The sequence below is a fragment of the Myzus persicae genome, unplaced genomic scaffold (genome assembly GCF_001856785.1).
Source record: "Myzus persicae strain clone G006 unplaced genomic scaffold, MPER_G0061.0, whole genome shotgun sequence".
NCBI classification, from domain to species: domain Eukaryota; kingdom Metazoa; phylum Arthropoda; class Insecta; order Hemiptera; family Aphididae; genus Myzus; species Myzus persicae.
The window spans coordinates 68026-90717 of record NW_019104109.1 but is presented as its reverse complement, the minus strand read 5'-3'; the positions used below and the strand labels follow the sequence as shown (position 1 = coordinate 90717).

Below are 22692 nucleotides of genomic sequence, written 5' to 3'. Positions count from 1 at the left end.
TTCTAGTGTTTTCTTTTTAGACAAACGGAAACAAAACCCACTGATTATAATATTATATACGTGCGTATTATACGGAATTCCGTTCAGAGAAAATAAAAAATGTATACATATACACCCTTCGTTGCTCGAGAGTTTTTGTTCTTTCGCCGTTTATATATAGTAAAATGGTTTGTCGACTGACAGACGAAAATAAAGGCCAAATTAATAAAAAAAAAAAAGCTCGTAATGAAATTCCGAAACTCTGCAGCAGCTCCGCGGTACAACTACTACAACTATTACAGTACGCCATACACTGTAGTCACATATACATATATATTAAGTAACGCAGCAGTATATATACTTCGTAATATAGTTATCGAACTATTTCCATTGATATCATCGCTGTAGCGCCAAAATAGTTTGGTCCGTGAAAACGCCCTTTATGACCGTTATATATACATGCATATTGCTATATACATAGGTATAATAATGATAATATAAATTATATTATAATATACCCTCGTCCGTCCACGTTGTGTACCGTTTACGCGCTCTGAACACGCGCATTAAGAAGTACTCAAGGCAAACCCTCGTTCCCGTGCTATACTCCCACGACACCGCACTCGGTGGAATATTATCGAAATCGATACTTAGTGGGTTCTACACGAGCGATCGTTTCGTCAACACCGGCTTGGAAACAAGGGTTATGACTATATAATTATTATGATTGTGTTTATTATCGTTGCTATTAAGTATATTATTATATAAAGCGGTAAGTGCATTGTGTAATACGCGTACTTACCATACCTACTAATAATAATCGTTTTATACAGCAGGCACACAGCTTGGGCGTGCTGCTGCAGGCGTCTGAGTAAATCTTTTTTAATGGCTCGTTAACAATTCGCTCTGCACATAACCGCGCACTTAATTTCGTTTAACGAAATTAAAAAGGCAAATAAAAAATAGTCATATGTATACAGAGTATTCGTACATTATAATATTCAGTCTGGCCGTAAATTGTATCGGTTTTTTATGATCATTTTTTGGTCTGTACTTACATGGATTTAAATTCATCTTCTTTTCTAGAATACTACACATTATACCTAGTTTGATTTTCAGTGACCTCAGCAGATTATATACGAATATGATAATTCGGTGTTGGTTCAGACGACGAATTTGTTTCCGCTCTCTTCAGATTATCATTAGCACAATTACAAAAAATAATTTTGAAGCATACTCATATAGCCATGGGACTTTTTAAATTCCCCACTTCCACTGTGTTTAAATATGAACTAACGAATTGGGAACCATTTGGCTTTAAAGACTATAATCGGGTATACTATAATTTGATACCTATGAAGGTGCTAATAAGCACTCTTGACTCTCTTATGGTAGGTTAGGTAAATATTTATAATTATATGTCATGTGCGTCGTTCAAAAAGTTGCGGCGTTGGGCATACGCCAGCAGCTGTCCGGAAAGTTAGATCTCGCCAACTGCGAGTAGTATAGATGTGTTGGTATACGTATAGTGATATAATGATAATATAACGTACGTAAAAATGTAATTTGTTCAAAGGGCGATTAAAAACCGTTTTCAAGACGTCTCTTGACATAGTATCGTGTAAATGCGTTTCGTATACACACACACCTGCACACAGACTTAAACGCTCCTAAACCTCTTATATACATTTAATACGTACACTCTTTAAATCGAATACAAACGGTTTTTAATACTAAAACGGTTTTTTTTCGCTACTTACATAACACTCACCATATTGTTGTATATGTATAATGTATATTTGTTTTAGTCTACGTTTAAAGTTCATAACCATTACCGGTATGTAAATTTAGCAGATAGTTCTTTTCTTTTACCGTTTATACATATTATATGATAAATAACCGCTGGATCTATTTTATTCAGAGTGTTATAACGGGATGTGCAATAATCTCTATATATAAATGTATATAATATTATATATGTATGCACTATACCGACTGTATAGCTATACGCATGTATAGAGTATTAAGTATATGCTTGAGATTCAAATATATTCAATATTATCATAGTGTGTACATAGATATTTACTATAAATCTAAGCGTACACATAATAAATTATTTTAAGTTCGAAACGGAGGAAAAATATTGGATTTTTAAAGACTTGATATTCTGCTGAGCGTATTTTTTTATCGCTTACTCGTCGATAAAACGTCATAAAATACGGTCGTCGTAATTATTATTGTCTACAAATACTAAACTATTAACGTTCAAATTGATGGTATAAACTATAAGTACCTACTTGAGACGTCTGACGGCTAAATGTATAGTATTATATAATTTATGTTTATAAATAGTTGCACAGGTACATAATTATTATATCGTAGACTGGATGTAGATACTAAAATTTAGACTCTGGTCGCCTCATGTTTAATCGACATAACTTAAAAATATTTAATGTTATTTTTGTGTATACACACAATGACGTGCAACGATAAAATAACAATAATAATCATAATACTAATAATGATGTCACGTGAGCCATGTGAAAATGACAGTTAAATATCAATTTATATTACTATCTATACGCTTTAAGCGATACAATTAAAAAAAAACTTTTATTAAAAAATTCCATACACAACTGTCCGGTATCTCCAATGAATTACTACACGTGATTTTATTGTTTTAGGGTACACGCGCGTGTACAATACGCACACAACAGATTTTTTTCCTCTCCATCCGACTCGAGCGTGTTATACCGTATCGAACTTCCATCCCTATACACGTGTATAATATTGTACAATATCATTAAATTATACATCCACCGCGATTTATGTCATTAATTTTAGCCGTTTGTCCTAACCCGTAAGCGTTTAACTCCGATGACGCGGTATATATTATTATGTGTGGTTTGGCGTTTATGTATAGGTAGGTATATTATCGTGATAACCGATAGATGTGCGTAGGTGTTATAACATACTGTATTGCATAATGTAACAATAAAATATTATATTGGTTATACAAAAGATAAGTGAAAAATGTTAATTCCACACATTCAGTTAATGTATGTGTTATGGTTTAGATTTTTTTTTATTAAATCTTTAAACTTTTCCTTACATAATTTCATAAACACTCGCCCAATATTAGGATACTAGTATAATACAATTGAAATCTTTTTAAGCTTTTTGTTAATATTTATTGATTTTTGTTGTTGTTTTGATAACCGTTATTGGTAATTTTGTATTTTAATACAGAATATGTAAAAAAAATTATTAAAATAAGTATACTAAATATAGGTATTGCTTAAGTATCAATAGCTTATTATATATATTTAAGTACTTAAATTGTGTTAATTTAGTATCATTAATTCATTTATAATCTTACTATCTAATTATATTAATTATTAACTTTATGATATAAATATCACTTATCACTACTTCACTATTACTGTATAATAGTAATATTGTAGATGTCAAGTCAATGTTATTGTTGAAATAAATACTAAATAGTATAACTTCAGGTGTCTGCGATTATATCGATAACAATAAAAAAATATTTAATTTGTTGTATGGAGTCGTGCAGTAATATTTTGGGGGTTTCCCCTACTCTCCTGCAATATACATCTAATTAAATTCTTATGAAAAGTTGAGAATTGTTGTTTAAATTATAATCTAAAGCAATTTATTTAACTTTATTTTAACGAGCTTTAAATATATTTTAATTTTCAAACACATAATTATGAGAAAACTATAAGTCTAGTCTTACGTAAGAAAACACTTCATGTAAGTATTAGATTTAAAGTTTATACTTAGTATTATTAAATGTTGAACACAGAGAATATCAATATCAATTAATTTCGGATGAAAAAAATAAGTGGGTGTAGGAAAATGTGTCATTATGTTGAATTCTCTCAATTGTTTAACGTTCAAGATTAAATTAAAAAATAAAATAAATGTTATGAAGATGGTTGGTAAGATTCAATAATTCAAAGATAATTTATACCTTATAATATTACATAAGTTATTTATAAGTTTATTTAATTTTTATTTACAAATTGCGAGTTAATAATTTTATGCTGTAATTTAATACTCTTGTATGGGTTTGATGGTTGTAAAAACTACTGCAGGGTGTTTATAATATATTTTGTGGGGGACGAGGTGACCGAGTGGTCTGACGCGTCCGCTGCGACGCAGCCGGTCGCGGTTCGATCCTCGGCCACCGGGCGGCATTTTTCTCCGGACAAGTCGCGGTGACCGGAGAACAAGTGCTGCCATCCCCCACCCCCGGGGCATGGCAGAAACCTACGGGTGCCCCATTCGAAATTCTACCAAATCAAACACACACGTGTTCCCCCCTACCGTCCCAAAAAAACCTACAATACAAACCTATACAACACAAAAACCCAATGGCCTATGTCGCCGAGGGCTCTCTCCTTGAAAAAAAAAAAAATATATATTTTGTTTGTTGTATGAGTACACAAAATAATGATATCCGGGAAAATACTGATCACGTTATTGACAATTCGGATTGAATACATAAAGTTTAAACCTAACATTATGTATAATAAATATAACTTTTGACGAGCGTGTTGGTGTATCAAACAATCGGAGGCCAAGTATTCCAAACGTCTTGTAAATCGGATACGTGACCTTATAAAAACGGTTGTAAAATTACAATATCAAAAAACAAAATACAAATCAGTGTTCTCACCACACTGCTGCTGTAATAACTGTCTCTCTCTCTCTCTCTCTCTCACACACACACACCCTCTGTCACCCTCTCTATCTGTCCTCTCTATATAATGCAATATATCAGCCTATACAACACTGCAGTCTTGACGGACCCTTCTATAGACGAGCGATTTAATATATGAAAAACGCAACAAGTTTCACAAACTTGGGGCGAAGCCAGCCCCATACAGGTGTATGCAGTATAAATATAATGCGACACGATGAGTCCCGAGCGCGTTATTATTATAACCGTTTTTTAATCGTCATGCGCTCGTTAGACGGCAAATATATGTATATCCACTGTAATTAAACTGCATTTTAAGCAGCTGACACATACATTTAATATATTATAATATCACGAAAACACACATAGATAATATGCTTTTCAACGCGATATTATTAAACATATTTTTTAAGTTTCGCGGGAAACGCGACTCACTAATACCGCGGTACAGGCGTTAAAACAGAAAGTGCGTGCGTGTATAGTCGCGGCTATGGAAAAAAAAATTGCGATACACTGGCCCCACGGCCACGGCCGCCGCGCGGATCGATTGCTGCCACCGTCGCGGGTGAAATTCAAATGCGAACGCCCCCGAGTCCTGCCGCCTGTAATAATAATAATAATAATAATAATAATAATAATAATAATAATAATAATAATTTTAAAAAAAAACCATAGCATCTCTTTACCGCCCCGCTGTATGAAAACGTAATTTTCCACCTCACTAGTCGTCAAAGCCTGTACCTAGGTCTCAAATCGAAATCGAACAAACTGCACATCATTGCGGAATGTAAAAAAAATAACTATATAGGTACCTACCTCCCTTTCGGTCTTTAAGAAATTTAAACGCGTTCTCAATACATATAAGTAAGTATAAGTAATATAAGTAACATATGCGTGTAACATATCGGTTATATTATTGTTATTAATTTGCGGAGCACAGTGCGTGCACATGTATTATTGCTGTTATGCGTATATTATATATATTTTATATACATATGTATATAATAAATATATGTATATATACCTATGCATATCATTATACTTTGCACTCGCCTGTGCCGTGTGCTGCGAAGCAAGCGGGGGTAAATAAAGTATACGGTTGCAGGGGCGTGGAAGGGGAAGAAAATGAAAAAAAAAAAGAGAGAGAGAGAAGCGACGAGGTAATCATTTCGAGGTCCGTAGGAAATCCCGATAATGGCTGTATATCTAAAGAGGGTAGATAGGACGCATGCTCGGGGGTGAACTCGCAGTCGTTGTCGCTGGGAGGGTGGGTATGTGGGCGAGGGTGCAGCTAGGGTGCGGTGGCGGATTCAGCGCGCCGCACGCCGTGTCGCCGCTCGGTATGGTGCGCTCATCCAGCCGCGGTGTTTGTGCGTCGCACCCCTACATCCCTCACCGGCCACCCTTGTTTGTGTAGTGCTCGTCTGCGTCCGTGTGTGTGCGCGCTCGCGAGCCAAACGGGCGCGCGCGCGTGTGCGTCGTATTAGTGTGTCGTATACGAGCGACCGTACCGCCGGTGGTGAGTAGTGTTGCACACGCGCGCGTACGGCGAGGAGTCACCGCGACGACGACTGACGACTTTGATAAATTTCAATCATAAAATTAAACGGTTAAAATAATAATAAACATTATATAAAGACGACGATATAATATAATATTTTTAAGTAGTAGTGTGACGAAAAAATTGTTCATAGATCGCGATCGTGCACGCATCTATCGATCATGCGGACGCGCCGCGGCGTGTCGTGCTCGCGACGAAGTTTCGCTCGGTGCCGCCGGAAATAGAGACTGCGACAGATCGTCGTGTACGACTCGCTCGGCGCATCTTCTTTCTACCAAACGTGCGGCATAACGTCATAGCGACGTCGCGCATTTGACTCTCTCGTTACGCGTACGTTACACGCTCGGCGGCCGGACATGACGGCGAGACAATAATTCATTGGTATTAACAATCGCGATCCCGTCGTACTCGTCCGTCGTGCTGTCGTATCACGTCGTAGCGGTGGTGCGCGGGCGGTGACCGCCGCCGCCGCCGGCGTCCGGTGCGTGCCGCCGCCCCGATCGGTGCCGCAGCGGNCCCGAACCGACTGATAAGACGCGATACCTAAAATTATTATTATTATTATCATCTACCCAATATTATGTATAATTAATGTGACCATATTATTGATTTCTTGAAAGCGGGATACCTGTAAGCTTAAATAACAAAATCATATCATTTTGCATAAAATGGCCGTCGTGAGCCGACCCGGCGGCGCGTAAAGCGCGCGGACGGCCGACGCCGCCGCCGCCGCTCGCGACCGCGTGCACCACCGGTCACTGCCGCGTCTGATGCTGCTGACGGGCCGAACATCCCAACGGGACCAACATTTCCCGGATCGAGTTCGTTGAGAAATGGGGGCTGACCCCTGTCCTCAAACCGAGACAGGACCCACGCCCCCGGGGTGCCAGCTTGGTAGACGGTGACGATGCCGGAAAGTACGTTTCGAGTCCGGATATACATAATATTAAATACTATTATCATTATCATTATCGTTATTGTTGTTATTGCTGTTGTTGTTGTTGTTGTTGTTGTTGTTGTCATTGTGTATTTCGGGTTTGCGTCATGTCGTAGGACCACCGACTTGCGGAAATATAGAAGTGTTTTCGTAATATTCCTGTGGTCTGCATTGAAAAAATCGCGAAAAAAAACTACGTCACACACTTTTTCCAATATATACGCTATCCTGTATAATATATTATTATAAATTTAGAGCTGGGTCGAACTTCAATTTTCAAGAACTCAAACTCGAATTCAAACTTTGTTATTTTTCTCGAACTCGAATCCATTATTTGAACGATTACTATTAACTCAAAATGTATTGACTACCTGTTTTTATTTTAAACAAAAAAATATCCAATTTAACTCTCAAAAAGTACAGGAAGTAAAAATTGTATTCTATTTAGGATCAGGACATTTTATAATATGATAATAGTAATAATAATAAAATGGTATCTATTTATTTTTGCCATAGGATAAAATATAATAATACACAGTATACATAACGTAAAGGGAAGCAGCAAAATCCAACCGTAAAGTAAAGCTTGAAAACAATTGTACATAATTCATGTACTCGTAACAGTTTATCGGTGTATCGAACTAGGTTTTTCTAAAACTGCCTTTTTAAATGTCCTAGTTTGAATTTGAAGTATTATCGATTCCTATAATGTAGTATTTATTAATTTGCAATTTCCAACGAAATTCGAACGGTTCGGATTTTTCAAATTTGGGGGGGGGGGGTTGTTCGAATGTGTTCGATATATAGGTTCGGTTGCCATCTCGTAAATGTATAATATACGTATACTCATAATATATATTTTTGCGGTTGAAGTGAGCTTGGGCCCGCGTCTTATTACGATTCGACCTTCATTGCAGGGTATTAGGTACCGGCTACACTTGTTTGGATCGGGGCAGTACAATTTATTTGCATACGATAACCTTATGCGGCCCGTGTGCGCTCGAGTCTGACAACGGCCGACCCGCGCGAGCAGGATAAAAATAAATAAATTCTCGCGCGTCTTCTCTCTCCCCCCACCCCTCTTCCCACCTCACCCCTTCTCGGGGCGCAATATATTATACTAAATCGTCTTTCCGACCGGCCGACTCCTTACGGGCCCGTTTTTCGCGGTTAATTAAATGTCGTATTTCATCATTTCCTCGTCGCCGCCACCACCGTCATCGGGCCGAGTGAAAAAAGAAAAACATATACACATAATATTATTATTATTCATTCGTCGCCGTTAATCAACCGCGCCCGTCGTCGCCTTTGCCGTTTTTTTCGTCTGCTGCAGCTGCTACGCAATACTATAATATATTACGATTATCGTATAACACTGCGAAATCCCCCCCCTCCCCCGATCTACAGACGACCGTCATCACAGTGCCTACACCTATTTACTGTCGAATACCAACCCGAACCGACTGATAAGACGCGATACCTAAAATTATTATTATTATTATCATCTACCCAATATTATGTATAATTAATGTGACCATATTATTGATTTCTTGAAAGCGGGATACCTGTAAGCTTAAATAACAAAATCATATAATTTTGCATAAAATGACAACACTAGAAATATAGTGAAGCTCAGTGCATAAATAAAAAAACATTAATTTTTTTAATAAAAATAAAAACAGAAAACTTAAATAATAAACTAATAGTAATAATAATAATAGAGTAAATTATTCGGCTGGTTTTCTATATTTCTGGATCCACCAATTAACCGAATAAGGCGGCAGATAAACTAAGATAATAAATTAATAAATACCAATATGTGTAATAAATTAATTGGCGATTCTCTCAGACGACGCGGTTGCAGCGATAAGTGATAACTATCTGCAGCTACAATTACGTACATTTTGTATTATTTTTGTCTATGGGCTATGGGTCTTACACTTTTACAGTACATGTATACCTGTCCACAGTATGACGTATCTATAAAGCTATAAAGTATAATAAGTATATACATATACAAAATAATGATTTTGATTACGTTAAATACTTACCACAGGTCCCCTTTCTTCAAAGTGGGACATTTTTAAGTTATTTGGGGGTAGCGGGACACAAAGCTTGAAAGCGGGACGTATGGTCACGTTATGTATAATACGCCCATTTGTTTTTATGACGATTTATTTTTGTGACTCACGACATGACAATGAAAAGCTTCCGTATATTATATTAGACGCACCATTTTAGTCTATATAGGCACAAAACGGTATTCGATAATACATCATTTAAAGTAATAATAATATAATCACACACTTTATTTTCGCAGAATCGATTTTAACGAAATCACAGTTCGCAACGTTTCGTTTTCCTTCGATAGTATTATACAATATATATTTCTATTTTATATATGTAAAAAAATTTAAACGAAGTAGTGTAAATACGATGTCATATGCAGTACAGTAGTATTCAAATGATTTTGTCATGGGGGCGTGGATATGACTGATTTTTAACATGCAGTATTTAATTATTAAAAATATAATTTACGGTTATCAGATATTAAATATTAAAAAAAAAGGTCATGATTGGAGATCTATCCCCCCTCCTCCACCTATTTCACAACCACTGATACTTTTTTCTTGGTTACATTTTTATAATTATGTTGTATACCAAAACATTATAGGTTATAGCCCCCTCCCATAAATTCATCACGTTACGCCTATAATGGGTTTATTAAATTCTATTTACACAGGTAATTAGGTAATCTATTTTTTTTATGTAACTCAGCATGTATTTTATTATGATTTAAAACGTAAAGCAATAATAGTTTTAACAGTGATGAGATAAATATTTTACCTTTACAGTAATCGATACACAGTATATTATATATTTTTAAGTTAACAATTAATAGTAATTTCTCGATTTTTACAATTTACCCAAATTTCGGGACTTTTTCACCCTGTGAACGTGTGTGACATAATGGCGCATATAAGATGTTGAGAAAATAACAACTTGTTCACGATATTGTTTTTACTGACGATAACTCGTTGAACGTTCATTTTAGCTAGTTCTGATAGTGGTGTGTGTGTGTGTGTGTGTGTGTGTGTGCGTGTGCGTGTGTGAGTGAGTTGTGTGCGTGTTTGTAGGTTCTTTATATTTCCTGACGTCGTGTTATTAATTTATCGCGTTGTTTTTTCACGCCGGTCGCCCAGAAAGAAATATAAATGATAAATCTGAAAACCGGAAAGTGGTTTCAGGGTCTTGGCAAACGTTTGGTATGAAATGTCAAGTGTATATTATATATTGAAGGAGCTGGGATAACAATTTATCGTCAAGCCCCCCGTACAAGTTCAGACCGATTCAAACAGCGAAATGTTCCATTAGGGTAAACTACTAAAACGTTACGACGCCTGAGATCTAGGTTTTTAATTTTTTTTTTTGGCACTATAAGTGTTCTAGTATTGTTTTAAACATGTGAAGGGAAATTCTGTCGGCCCAAAATATCTAGAAACCTTACAATACAACTGTGTTATACATTCTAAATTATCACTCGAACTTCAAATTTGTATTTCTATCTATGATCCCCGGCAGCACAATTTTATAATTTTATTTTTGTGTCGTTTTCCACATAGTTGAATTTAGTTTTCATCATTTTCTGTATAATATTATACTGAAATATAATATATAATTACCAGACCTGCTTGGGCTCTACCTCACTATTATAAATGCGGAGCATCTAGATAAATATTATATTAAATTTAAAAATTAATTTCCAAGCAATATATTTATTACCATCACCATAACGGACTGCGCGTTATCATCCCATTTGATATAAGCAATAGTGCGATACGAATGATACGATACTCTGATAACTCCTGTACCTAATAATAGAATATAAGTAGATATTATAAACCATGAGGCACGTGAATCGGTATATTGGAACTTGGCACAGTTCATAATAATGTGCGTACCTATCATAAATTATATATTCTAATTATCCCAACAAAACGACCGTCACATTATTAATTATTATTACTATATCATATTGTTAAACGGTTTGGAATAATATTATTATTATGGTATACAATTCGACAATATCGAGTCCTCACAATATTAATGAACTAACACACTATAACAATAATAATAATAGTATGTACAATTACAGAATTACGCGGTCATGTGTTCGTATAGATGAAATAAGACTGATTGAGGCCAAATTCAAATGCCATATTTCACGAACAACCCATTTTATGTATAGGCGTGAAATATAATAATATAATATAATATTAAGATTTATGCACATTGCATCATTATTATGCTGCATGCTGTTCGTTTGGTCTACAGTAGCAGACTTTTGTGTGACTCCATATTTTCATACACCTTTTTTATTTTTATTAAATATTGAATTTAAAATAGCCATCATTTTTATCCGTCTAGACACGCTGTAGCTATGTGCGAGTTTCGTTCGGACTTTTCGTAGCGGCGAAGACGTAAGTTATATGCAGGGTGGAATCATCGCTCGAAAACTACGTACGGTATAATAATTAATAATTATATACTGTGAATCGTAATATTATTATACACGCGTATTTGAGTGTCATGCATAATATTACCAACCTAATTAAGATCGTTTAGGACGAGTGATAAAATGTATTATATTGTATTACATAACTACTGTCTAGTTCGTTATAACTGCATATAATATATAGAAGCTTTGCGGCAGATAAAAGTATATATACGATACACTCGTACTTATACATCATACGCGTCAAGTTAAGTAGAATATGTTACTTGCAAATTTGATCAACGTACACAATATATTATGTACATTTATTTTACGTTGTTGTCTGTCTCGCCGTGTCAAAAATGTTTTTAAAACAACTATCACTGGTTTTTTTCAGAAAGCCACGGTTATTATAAATATTCATAGTGGGTAAACTTTTTGGGTTACCTAAGCTTAGAAGTCAAAAGTTAAAAATATATAATGGCTGATTTATGTAAATTATTTTAAATTAAATTATATCAATATCCATTAAATTTGAATACCAAATGTAATATACAAGTTACATGTTTAGAAAGGAAGTGGGGTGTTGAAATATTGTGCTTCAAGATTAAAACTAAATACAATTTTCGTTAAATGCAATTTAACAAAACCAAAATTAATAGGTACTTTTTTTCCGTATCAATAAATTTTAGTTACAATACTCCACAATTGAACTACCTATTTTTCAGAAACTACGTAAGTCAGTATAAGATGATTCGGAGAAAAAAGAAAAAACTGTGGTTATTTCCCTTCAATTATTGACATTGGTAAAATTAAATATTTTTTTTGCAAATGTTCACACATGATCCGTCTATCATATTTTGATGATGCATTCCACTCAATATCTCAATTTGTGATATTTTGTGACTTACGTCGTTCCTCAAATAGGTGGTTCAATTGTAATAATAGTATAATATGGTAGTTTTATTTTTTCAGTTAGAATCAATATAGATTTTTATTTTTGAACATGTTATTTTTATAAATATAAAACCAGCATATTAATACTTAATATATGTTCAAGTTTCAATTGCAAAATAATTTTTAAATTTTCGTGATTTTGAAGTATTTTGTCAAACTTTTCAACTTTAAGCGATTTTAAAACATATCTGCCCTTAGCATTGTATTGTAATCTGTACAAAGAAAAACAAATGTGTGATATTGTATGATATTTTTTAAGTTTTGACGGCACTTAAAAATTAAAAATAACAACTAAATTCAATCCGCCACCAGAAATCACTCCCAATTGTATTTTAAGAAGCAACAACAATAACACTTTATTTTGAATTAATTCATTCATCTCTCCGCTCAGAGTCTAAAAACACAATGGTTATACATTTCTCACATTCATATGACAAACCCATAGAATATACAAAAAGGTAGTATGTAGTAATTATTATGCATATTGTTATTTTAATTTAAATATAATTAAGGTTTCACCAACAAGGGCAATTAGCATACAATATAGATTATGTTTTTAAAATAAGTTGTGCAAAATAAGTACTTAAAGAAAGTTTATTTATTTGTTTATTTAGTATTTAACTTCAAGGAAAAAACTTTATGATCGGGGTGACTTGGGAGTGCTTCTACTTTTATACTGCATTGTGTGTTTATTTTTGTTAAGTGTTGTAAAATATTTTGGACATAATTCTATTGGACGTTTAAATCATTAATTGGTGGTATTAAGTTTCATAAGGTTTTTCCAAGTTGATATGTTTTCTTTGTGAAAAAAAGGTTTTGACGTTGGGACTTTCAATATTTCATTAATAGTGGCATTTAAAACCATTTTGGTCACCTGGTCGGCCATATAATTTCCATGCAATATAATATTATATATTATACAAGGAAATATAATAATTTTTTTAAGTTATAATTTGTATACCACCTACTCAAATTTTGTGTCAAATGCGATTTACTTCTATATGCTATTGGACGATCTACAGTTATGCTCATAAACCACGACATTCATATCGAATAACTCTGACATTATAGTAGAGATAATATTGTTTCGTGTAAACGGTTTCGACTGTAAACAACATGATAAAATAATAGTTAAAAAATTATGACCCTAACGTGCACTATTATACTATACATAATTTAGTGGTAAACTAACAATAGTGAATATGATCTGTTATTATGGTAGCCCGAACTAGAAACACAATAATAATGACATAATAACTACGCGTAACGCATAACAATATAAAATATCGTACAGTACAAGTTATACTATTTTTGTTTTACAAACGTGTCGACTAGAACACAATATAATTATAGTATTATAGTTTCCCCCTCCCCTTTTCCCTCTCTAAAAAAACAACGAAATGAAAACAAAAAAGGAGTCTATTTCCAACAAAAACCAAAAATTATGTGTATTTATATTATGTGACGTGTATACATGTGTCTGGGTGCATCTTCCAACTGAGTTTATACTATTCTGTTCAAATTGTAGGGTATTTTTGCCAACACTCTCCTTCTACCTTCCACCGTCTTCATCGTTGTTTTCATTGTAAATAAGAGAAGGGTGTTTTTTTATTATTATTTTGGTTACGTAGCATTTTGCTTCGTCGTCGTAACAGACTACACACACACAAAAAAAAAAACCCAGAACATAGTTTCGATAATCAGTCGGGTCGTGGCGGCGGCAGCGGTAGTGGTTTATGGGTTTTGTCGCCGCGCTGTCTGGTCTGTAGCGGTAACCACGGTTACCGGCAGTCGTGCCCCCGACCCACGTTCTGCAGTGGTTACCAAAACAATCGCCTCAGCAAACTTAGATAACAGACACATTAATAAACTGATTGTGTAAAGGTATCTATTATATGATTTATGATCTCGTGTATACATATATTGTACGTATATACTACGCGTAATAGAAAAATAGGGGTACGCGTATCGCTGCTGCAGTCGCACTCGATAAATTGTTTTTTTCCACTCCCTAACCAGCGCGATACCAGCATCACATGTGAATAGAACAATACAGTCAGTATTACTACCTACCAATTTATAAACATATATTATGATTATTATTATTTTCTCGTACTTTTCGCAGTCTCCATCCCTTCCCACCACATTCAAACCTTTTTGCACGTCGTCGTCGCCTAAAGAGGACTGATTGATGAGGACACACCGAATCTCGTAGCAGAAAACACATACCGTATACTATTTTGTGTTAAAAATATGTGCGCATTAAATTGCGGTTAGGTACCTAAATATACTCGTAGCCCTGGAACACAGGTCTCAGTCGATTTCGCAAATTTTTAACGGATTTCAGCATATTTTTATTATTATTATTATTACTATTATTTCATTCTCAGTAATTGGGCTGACAAAAACACGGCACAATATAACAACAACAGCTCGCTGGTTATTCCTAATATTTTCCGTTTTTTCGTCCTCTTTCACTTCACGACCAGACGTACTGCTGCGATGTATACGTCGTATAGCATTATTTATTTATAACTAACGCGCTAGTTGTATATATACATATATTTATACTTTAATACCATATACTATTATAATGCAATGCACACTAATAATAGGGTAGAAATCGAGATTGGGATAAACTAGGTAGGACGTTTTTTTAAACCAGATTTAATATGTAACATAATGTCTACCAGCTTATGATAATAATTATGTCATGTTTCGATGGATATTAACATGTACCTAATAGCTTAAATTATAAACTCATTTGGTAAAAAGTGATTAAAAATTCAGTTAGATCGATTAATGCGGTTTCTGTGAGATATCAGTAGTATTTAAATTTACCTACCTATATATAATGTAGTTAATATGAATATATTAAAATACTAAGACGTACCAAGTAATAATAATAAGAAATAGTAGTCGTTGTAACGGCTCTCAGAGGACTTCAAAGAGTAATAAGTGATCCAATAAACATTAATTTGTCTATAACTATTCTTCAATTCTCTTTTACGAAATGGCCAACATTTTTGCAACTCTTGCATATCATATTAATTTACATGGGTTGGATAATAAAATATTAATATAGGTCTTATTTTTAACATTTTTATTTATGTTTATCTCTCACGCTTATAGTCGGATGATTTTTATACTCAATAATTACTGTAGGACATTCACATTCAAATAAACTAGTCTCTGCTATCTATATTTTATAGTATAAATATATGTATATATTTAACAAAACTTAAAAATTTTAAACACCGTATGTATAAATAATGTTATAATGAATTTTCAAAAAATGATTCGCTTGTCAAGTTGTAAAAGACTCTTGAAATGATTTTTTATTCCATATCATAATAGACTACCAACTGCGTAGGCAGTAGGGACTGTATAAGAATAATTACCTAGGTACTTAATGCAATCTCTGTGACATAATAAATATATGTAATATATTATGTATATATTTTTCATATCTAAAGGTTAAACCTAATGAAACACATTCGAGAATCATATTGTACAGCGTTAATGTCTCTAGAGCAGTGGTCGGAAACAACCTGCAACCCTCATAGACATTTTATTAGGCCCGTGAGTAAAATTTATAATTTGTGTAAGAACCACGAACTAAGATATAGTATGGACTGGAAACGGCGGATTAAAACTTTGTTTGTCTGTAAATACCTTGTTAAATAATGTAGGTACCTAAAAGTTATGAACTTTAATAAAATAAATTTGATATGACTAGACATGTATGTTTAAAGACAAATAAGGTATCTCCAAATTGTGGCCCATGAAAAATGTATATTATTTTTTGGCCATTGAAAGAAAAAAGGTTAACTCTAGAACATTTGATAAAAATAAAAACTGACTACCTATTTTCATTATAAATTAATTCTACACGTTCTTTAGGTCTCTGCCGAAACTCAGTACCCAAGACGAAGACGGCTGTGGTCCAGGGGCAAATCTTGGAACAGGCCTCACACACGGTCATCCTCAACACTGTTCGGGGAGCGCGACATTCGAACCGATACCGCACGACCACGACTTTTGCGAAAGAGTAACAATCAACGTGAGTAAACAAACATAATATTATTATATTATAATTTATAATAAGTATTATAAGTATGCATATAATTTCGTCACCAAAAATAGTAAAATATACTAAACACGTTATTTTGTTTGATGCTTCTGCAAGGCATATTATATACTTACTTACTCGTCTTACTCAAACCCTAGGGCTATGACAATATTTGGTCTGTATTAAGCATATAATACTCTGTCATATTATGTGTCTGTGTGTGACTGTTGACTTAGTATATAATATCTTTAAAACTATAAGTGTATAAAGGGTGATCCATTTAACGCAGGACACACATTATTTTTAAAAAAAAACTTACGTTCTTGGAAATATTTTTTTACGAGATTTTAAATAACTACAAAGCTTCATTTTTATTATTTTTTATATTTATAATTTGTTTAGTAAAGTCATCTTTAAAGTTTTTTTCTCTATTAAATGATGACGTAGGTTTTAGTATAAAGTAGAATATTATTCGGAGTGTTTTGATCTATATAATTCAAATTTCGATCGATAGTAATTTATTAGTTAAGAAGAAGCATTTAAAGTTTATTTAAGCGATGAGGTGGTTTTCCCACTAATTGTGTGGTTTATCTACCTGCTACCACTACACTCTACTCGTCAACATTTTAAAAACAATATTCTACTTTGGAATAAAGAATCAAAATGAGCGTTGTTACAAAAAAGTAAAACCTATACAAATAAAAACTCGAGATAAAAAAGTTTTATTTTTTTAGAAACCTATCATAATTTCGTAATTATATAAAAAATTGTTTTATAAAACGTTTATAGTTTTTGAAATACCTAATAAAAAGTAAGTAGAATCGTATTGAGTATTACGTTCAACGGATTTCCCAGTTTAATAAGTGCGTACATGTTTGATAACAGCAATTTACGCAAATTCGATTTCTTCTGATGCTATAGCTCCTTTTTAGGCTAACGATTCGTTTTGACATGCGCGCGCTTCAGCCACAGTTGACTTTTCAAAACGGATCGTGATTGACGGACGCCGAGTGGTCATTGAGAAACGATAGTCATATATATCACTGTCCAAACAATTTACATTGAAATGACACAGCAGGCGTGCACACCGAAGGGTCGGTTTAGGGGTACAAACCTTTGGAGGGAATAGTGATCGGTCGGCTGGGCTGTGGATGAGGTGTCGGCTGCTGATGTTGTCAACACGACGAAATTACAAGAGAGCTTTCACGAAAACCACCTTCTCCTTATAATATCCTTACGCGCATATATTTTGTGTAGGGTTCGTGATAATATAGAGTGGGATCTGTAGGGGACGGAGGAGGTATCAATTACCCGTCAAGTTTAATTCGAAACTAGCATAATATATGTATATTGACATTTGACATCGTTGTTGAGACTTTCGATATATTTTGAGGAAACGCCAGTTTGTAATACTATACCCGCAGCTCCAACGTCTAGACCGGATATTGGACTTTTTAAACGGCTTTCTTTTATTATTATCTTTTTTATTATTCACACGTTGATGTGAAACATAATATAATAATAAATTGAGATCGCTTGATATTGTTAAGTGTGCACTCGAAACGTGTGTTCCCCGTGTAAAATTGTGTAGTACCACCCGAACTGCTGTAACTGAGTTTACATTATCGTGGAGGATTTTAATTTTTTACAAGTACCCTATATATTTAAAAAAAATGTATAGAATAGCAGTCACGGAGTCATCCTGATTACTAAACGAGAGAAAAACGCCAAAACAATCGTGAATGTATTATCATTGAGTAAAATTAACTTAAACGGTATTAAATATAACTATAGGTATACAGATATAAAGTATATTATTCAAAACTTATAATAATATATCTTAATATGCAGACGCATGTCGTTGTGTATGTGTAGTTACTATATCTACGTATAGAATGAAATCGCAATAAAAATGTTGTTGGTACAACTTTGCGCTTAAGTTATTTTAAATTGTCATAAAAATATAATGAATTACTCAATTGTATTCATTTATTTAAATTTAATTTAATTTATAAGTAACCATTAAAAAACCTGTATGCATTTAATGACATAAGCCATAAGGATAACTCAACGTGTTATAATATTATTTTTAATTAAAATAAAGTTTTTTTTATTCGATTGAATATATAAAGTTCAATGATAATAATACACTTTCGATACATACCAACTACTCGTATAATATATAGATATACAGGCTATAGGTATTATGTACTCGATATTTTAAATGCATCTGAGTGGTACAATAAAGTCGAGCGAAAAAAACAACAAACGACAAAATTGTAATAAAGAGCACAAGTGTCAAATTAAAAGTTTATTGTGAGAGTTATCTATAGAGCAGTGGTCAATAATGAAACTCCGTTCAGAAGTTAAGAAATGATATCCAACCGTGGTTTTTTTGAAATAAATTAATTTAATTTTGTACTGCATAATACGATCCTTGATGTCCTACCTGTCACCTGTGTAATATTATAGTCGAGGATGTATTTAAAAATATCGTTGATAGTAAAAAGGTGAACCATCGCAGGGCCGATCGACGTGATGAAAATTCTAAATAAAAACCCTGAGACGAATACGTCGGACATAGAATCGCATACGGCGGCTCTATGTCTATAATATCCGCGGGCGGGATCGTCATATATTATTCCTCTGTCGTTATGGGTCCAAAATGTTCGAGCGCCGATGAACTGCCGCTCGGGGTCCGTTTACAATAAACGCAGTCAGATTTCAAGAGGACTGTGTACGATAAATATTTCATACTGTGATATAGGTACGCATTATATTATTGTGTATAGGTACCTACCTACAAAATATAGGTATACTGGCACTTAACTTTTATATAATATAACGCTCGTCGTACAATGGAAGATGTGTTGGGGCTAAAGGTGGGGGAGGAATGGATGAGACGGCGTCCTAAATCGAGGGCGATTTTCCCCCCTCCTGCCGCCGACGCAGCAGCCGTCTCTCGGCGAACGTGAAGAGCCCTCGTGCGCATTCATTAGTCTCTAAAATCGGGTAAAAGTTTCGAGAGCGGAATTCACGACGCGCGCGAGTATAATTTAAAGTCCTATCGTTAATCATATTTTATATACCTACACAAACGTAAACGTAAGACACTCATTATTTCAAAAAACTATTAACGTTTTTGAAAATATTTTTCATTTGTAATTTTTCAGTCGTTATTGGACAATATTTTTCAAAAAAAAATTATATTTTTACTAATTTTTAAATATCTGTAGTACTTTTATGTTTAAAAATCGAATTTTAGACAAATAGTTTGCGTTAAAAGTATATAAAGTCTGGTGAGCGGTATTGACTTATCCAAACTCTAAACACTAATATCTCGTTCGAAATTTGATTATTTTATTACTTATCGAATTACTCTGAAAAATATCCTACTTGGGAATATGAAGTTAAAAATGTATGTTGTCATTCAAAAAAAGAAAAACTAAAAAGTATGGTAACTATAAAAAATAGTAAAAACTCAATTTTTTCCGAAAACGGAAGAATTGTAAAAAGAAGTACGGAGGGTACACTAATTATCTCAAAAAGTATGAACTTTTTTTCAATTTTTTTTTCAAAAACTTAAATTTATGCTTTTATAAAACTGTATATTATTTCAATTTTTTCACCCTTATATATTTATTGGTGAAACCGCTATCAACTTTTGATTTTAAAATGGGAACACATATTAAAAGGTCATACACCATTATAACTATTTTTTTTATGAAATTTGGCATTAAAATTTTTATTTTTCGTTATTTGGATTGCGAGATACAATCCCTCAAAGTTTGATGATTTAAGAACGTGTTATAGTCGGTAGTGATACAAATATCCAGTTATTTAAATAACTAGTTTTCTATTAATCATTCGTCGTAATTCGGTATGTCTAATAAGTCGATAGGCTAATAAATGATTTGGGTTCAAAGTACAATCGCTATCACTTATTAATTGTTACCTTGGGTTGAATGTTATCGAATTCATCACTTATAGCTCCTGGTATTTACAAATGAATGAATGACATAATCAACACCTGAAATCACCAAACTTTGAGCTGTACCTCAGGAACGAAATAACGAAAAATAAAAATTGTTATGCTAATATTTATAAAAATATGGTTTTATTAATTTATGACCTTTTTATCATATTATGTTCCCATATGAAAATCAAAAGTTGGTTGAGGTTTCACCAATAAATAAAAGGGTTAAATTTTTTTTAATATTATACAGTTTTAGAAAAGCATAATTCTAAATTTAAAAAAAAAAAATTCAAAGAATGTTAATACTTTTCGAGATAATTAATGTAACTTCTTAAAAGGATCAATCTCTATTGTAAAGAAATACTTTCAAAATCAGTATTGTTTGAAGAAATAATGAGTGCCTTACGTCAGGATCAACCCATATATTATATTGTACCTAGGTACGTATATACACGTTTTATGGTCATAATATAAACGCTAAAATTATTCGCCGCGTAACCATATTATAATCGATATAATATTTTTAATAGCATATGAGTTACCGCGGATATTCTGTGTAGGTGTACAGCATAATCGTACAAGATATTATGATAACATTTAACAGGAATATTTCATGGCACAAAGTTACGCTGCATCAACGGGTACGCTGTGATCGAAGTATTAAAGGGGTGGAACACTAGGAGATTATAATATGTTAATATCCCTTCTTACTTTTTTCAATTTCGTCCCCTCGAAACCCGTCTTGAAAAACGCTTTCTCTTCACCACACAATAAAATACAATAGTATAATATTATAATGGCGCTCGCTCAGCTTTCTATAGCTTCTATAATATAGTATATAGTTTCGAGTATTATATTTTTATATTATACAATTGGATTTAAAATTCAATTTTTTTTTTTTTTGAGATTAATTATTTTGGTTTTTTTTTTCAATTGCATTACCTGACGCTATAGTGCAAATAATATTGAAAATCGAAACTTTAAATGCGATTCCTAATAGTTCCATACGATAATGTGATAACGTACGCTCGAATGCATTTATATTAGGCGTATCACGCCAGTACGCCACGTGCTCGTCGTTATATTATTATAGTCGGCCATTACATATACGATGATATATAATACAGGTACGCACGTCTATACATATATATGTATATTATATTATAATATGTGTATCGGCTTTACGAGTTAATGTTCGGAAAACTCGTACGGACCGCTAAATTTCGTAAACGCGGTCTGTCGGAAAATAAAATAGGGAGGAATACGATGACGATACACGCGCGATCGAATATTGTACGCTTGTGAATCGACTATTACTGTGTATGCGAATAAACTGCCTCGTTAACAGTTAGTAGTCGTTATAAAACTTGCAGGAATCGATTATTGAAATTTTAAATCACATTCGAGCCGCATCGGTTTTGTAATGCGAGTATAGTTTTTTGTTTCCAAATATGTATATTTAGTTTTGTCATATTTTATTAATTATGGTTGTATACATTTTTTTTTTCTTCTTCGATTTCACAATAATTGTATGTTAACCTTTATTTTTATCATCGGTCTTGTGGTTGGATTTTTAAATCTATTTCTAGATACATACCCTATTCTTTCAAAAATAGTATAATTTTTAGTATTATATTGTTGTACACTGTAGAAACTCAAACTTTGCCATCACTCTATAATATAGACATTTCTGTGGAATGAGTTTATATTCCACAGAAATGTTGTTATAATTTTTTTTTTTTGATTAATCTATTGTTTGGATGCTTTGTTTGATATTTTGATATTTTATTACGAGTATAAGCCTAAATTGGTGCGGTGTATTCAATACATTTCTGTGGGTTTTTTTTTTAATTGTTTTTAGCTAATTAAAATTTTTTATCTAAATATTGGACATCATATCGTGTAAGAAAATGTCAAGCTTCGTATTTTTCGATAAATTCGAATTTTCTGCAATCTTTTTATATGGTCGTTTTTTCCGTTATAAAA

The 22692-nt window shown here is 33.3% G+C and overlaps 1 protein-coding gene across 1 annotated transcript in view; it reads left to right on the top strand.

The window, feature by feature from the left end:
- Positions 1 to 7049: 7049 nt before the first annotated feature.
- The window catches only part of LOC111038825 (potassium voltage-gated channel protein Shaker), a gene marked incomplete at its 5' end in the record, with an annotated part of 44828 nt that continues 29185 nt past the window's right edge, over positions 7050 to 22692 (top strand). Inside the window, 2 exons of the mRNA XM_022322065.1 lie at positions 7050 to 7186; positions 16562 to 16721. Of these exons, the coding sequence (XP_022177757.1) occupies positions 7050 to 7186; positions 16562 to 16721 (297 nt within the window). The remainder of the gene's footprint in view (positions 7187 to 16561; positions 16722 to 22692) is intronic.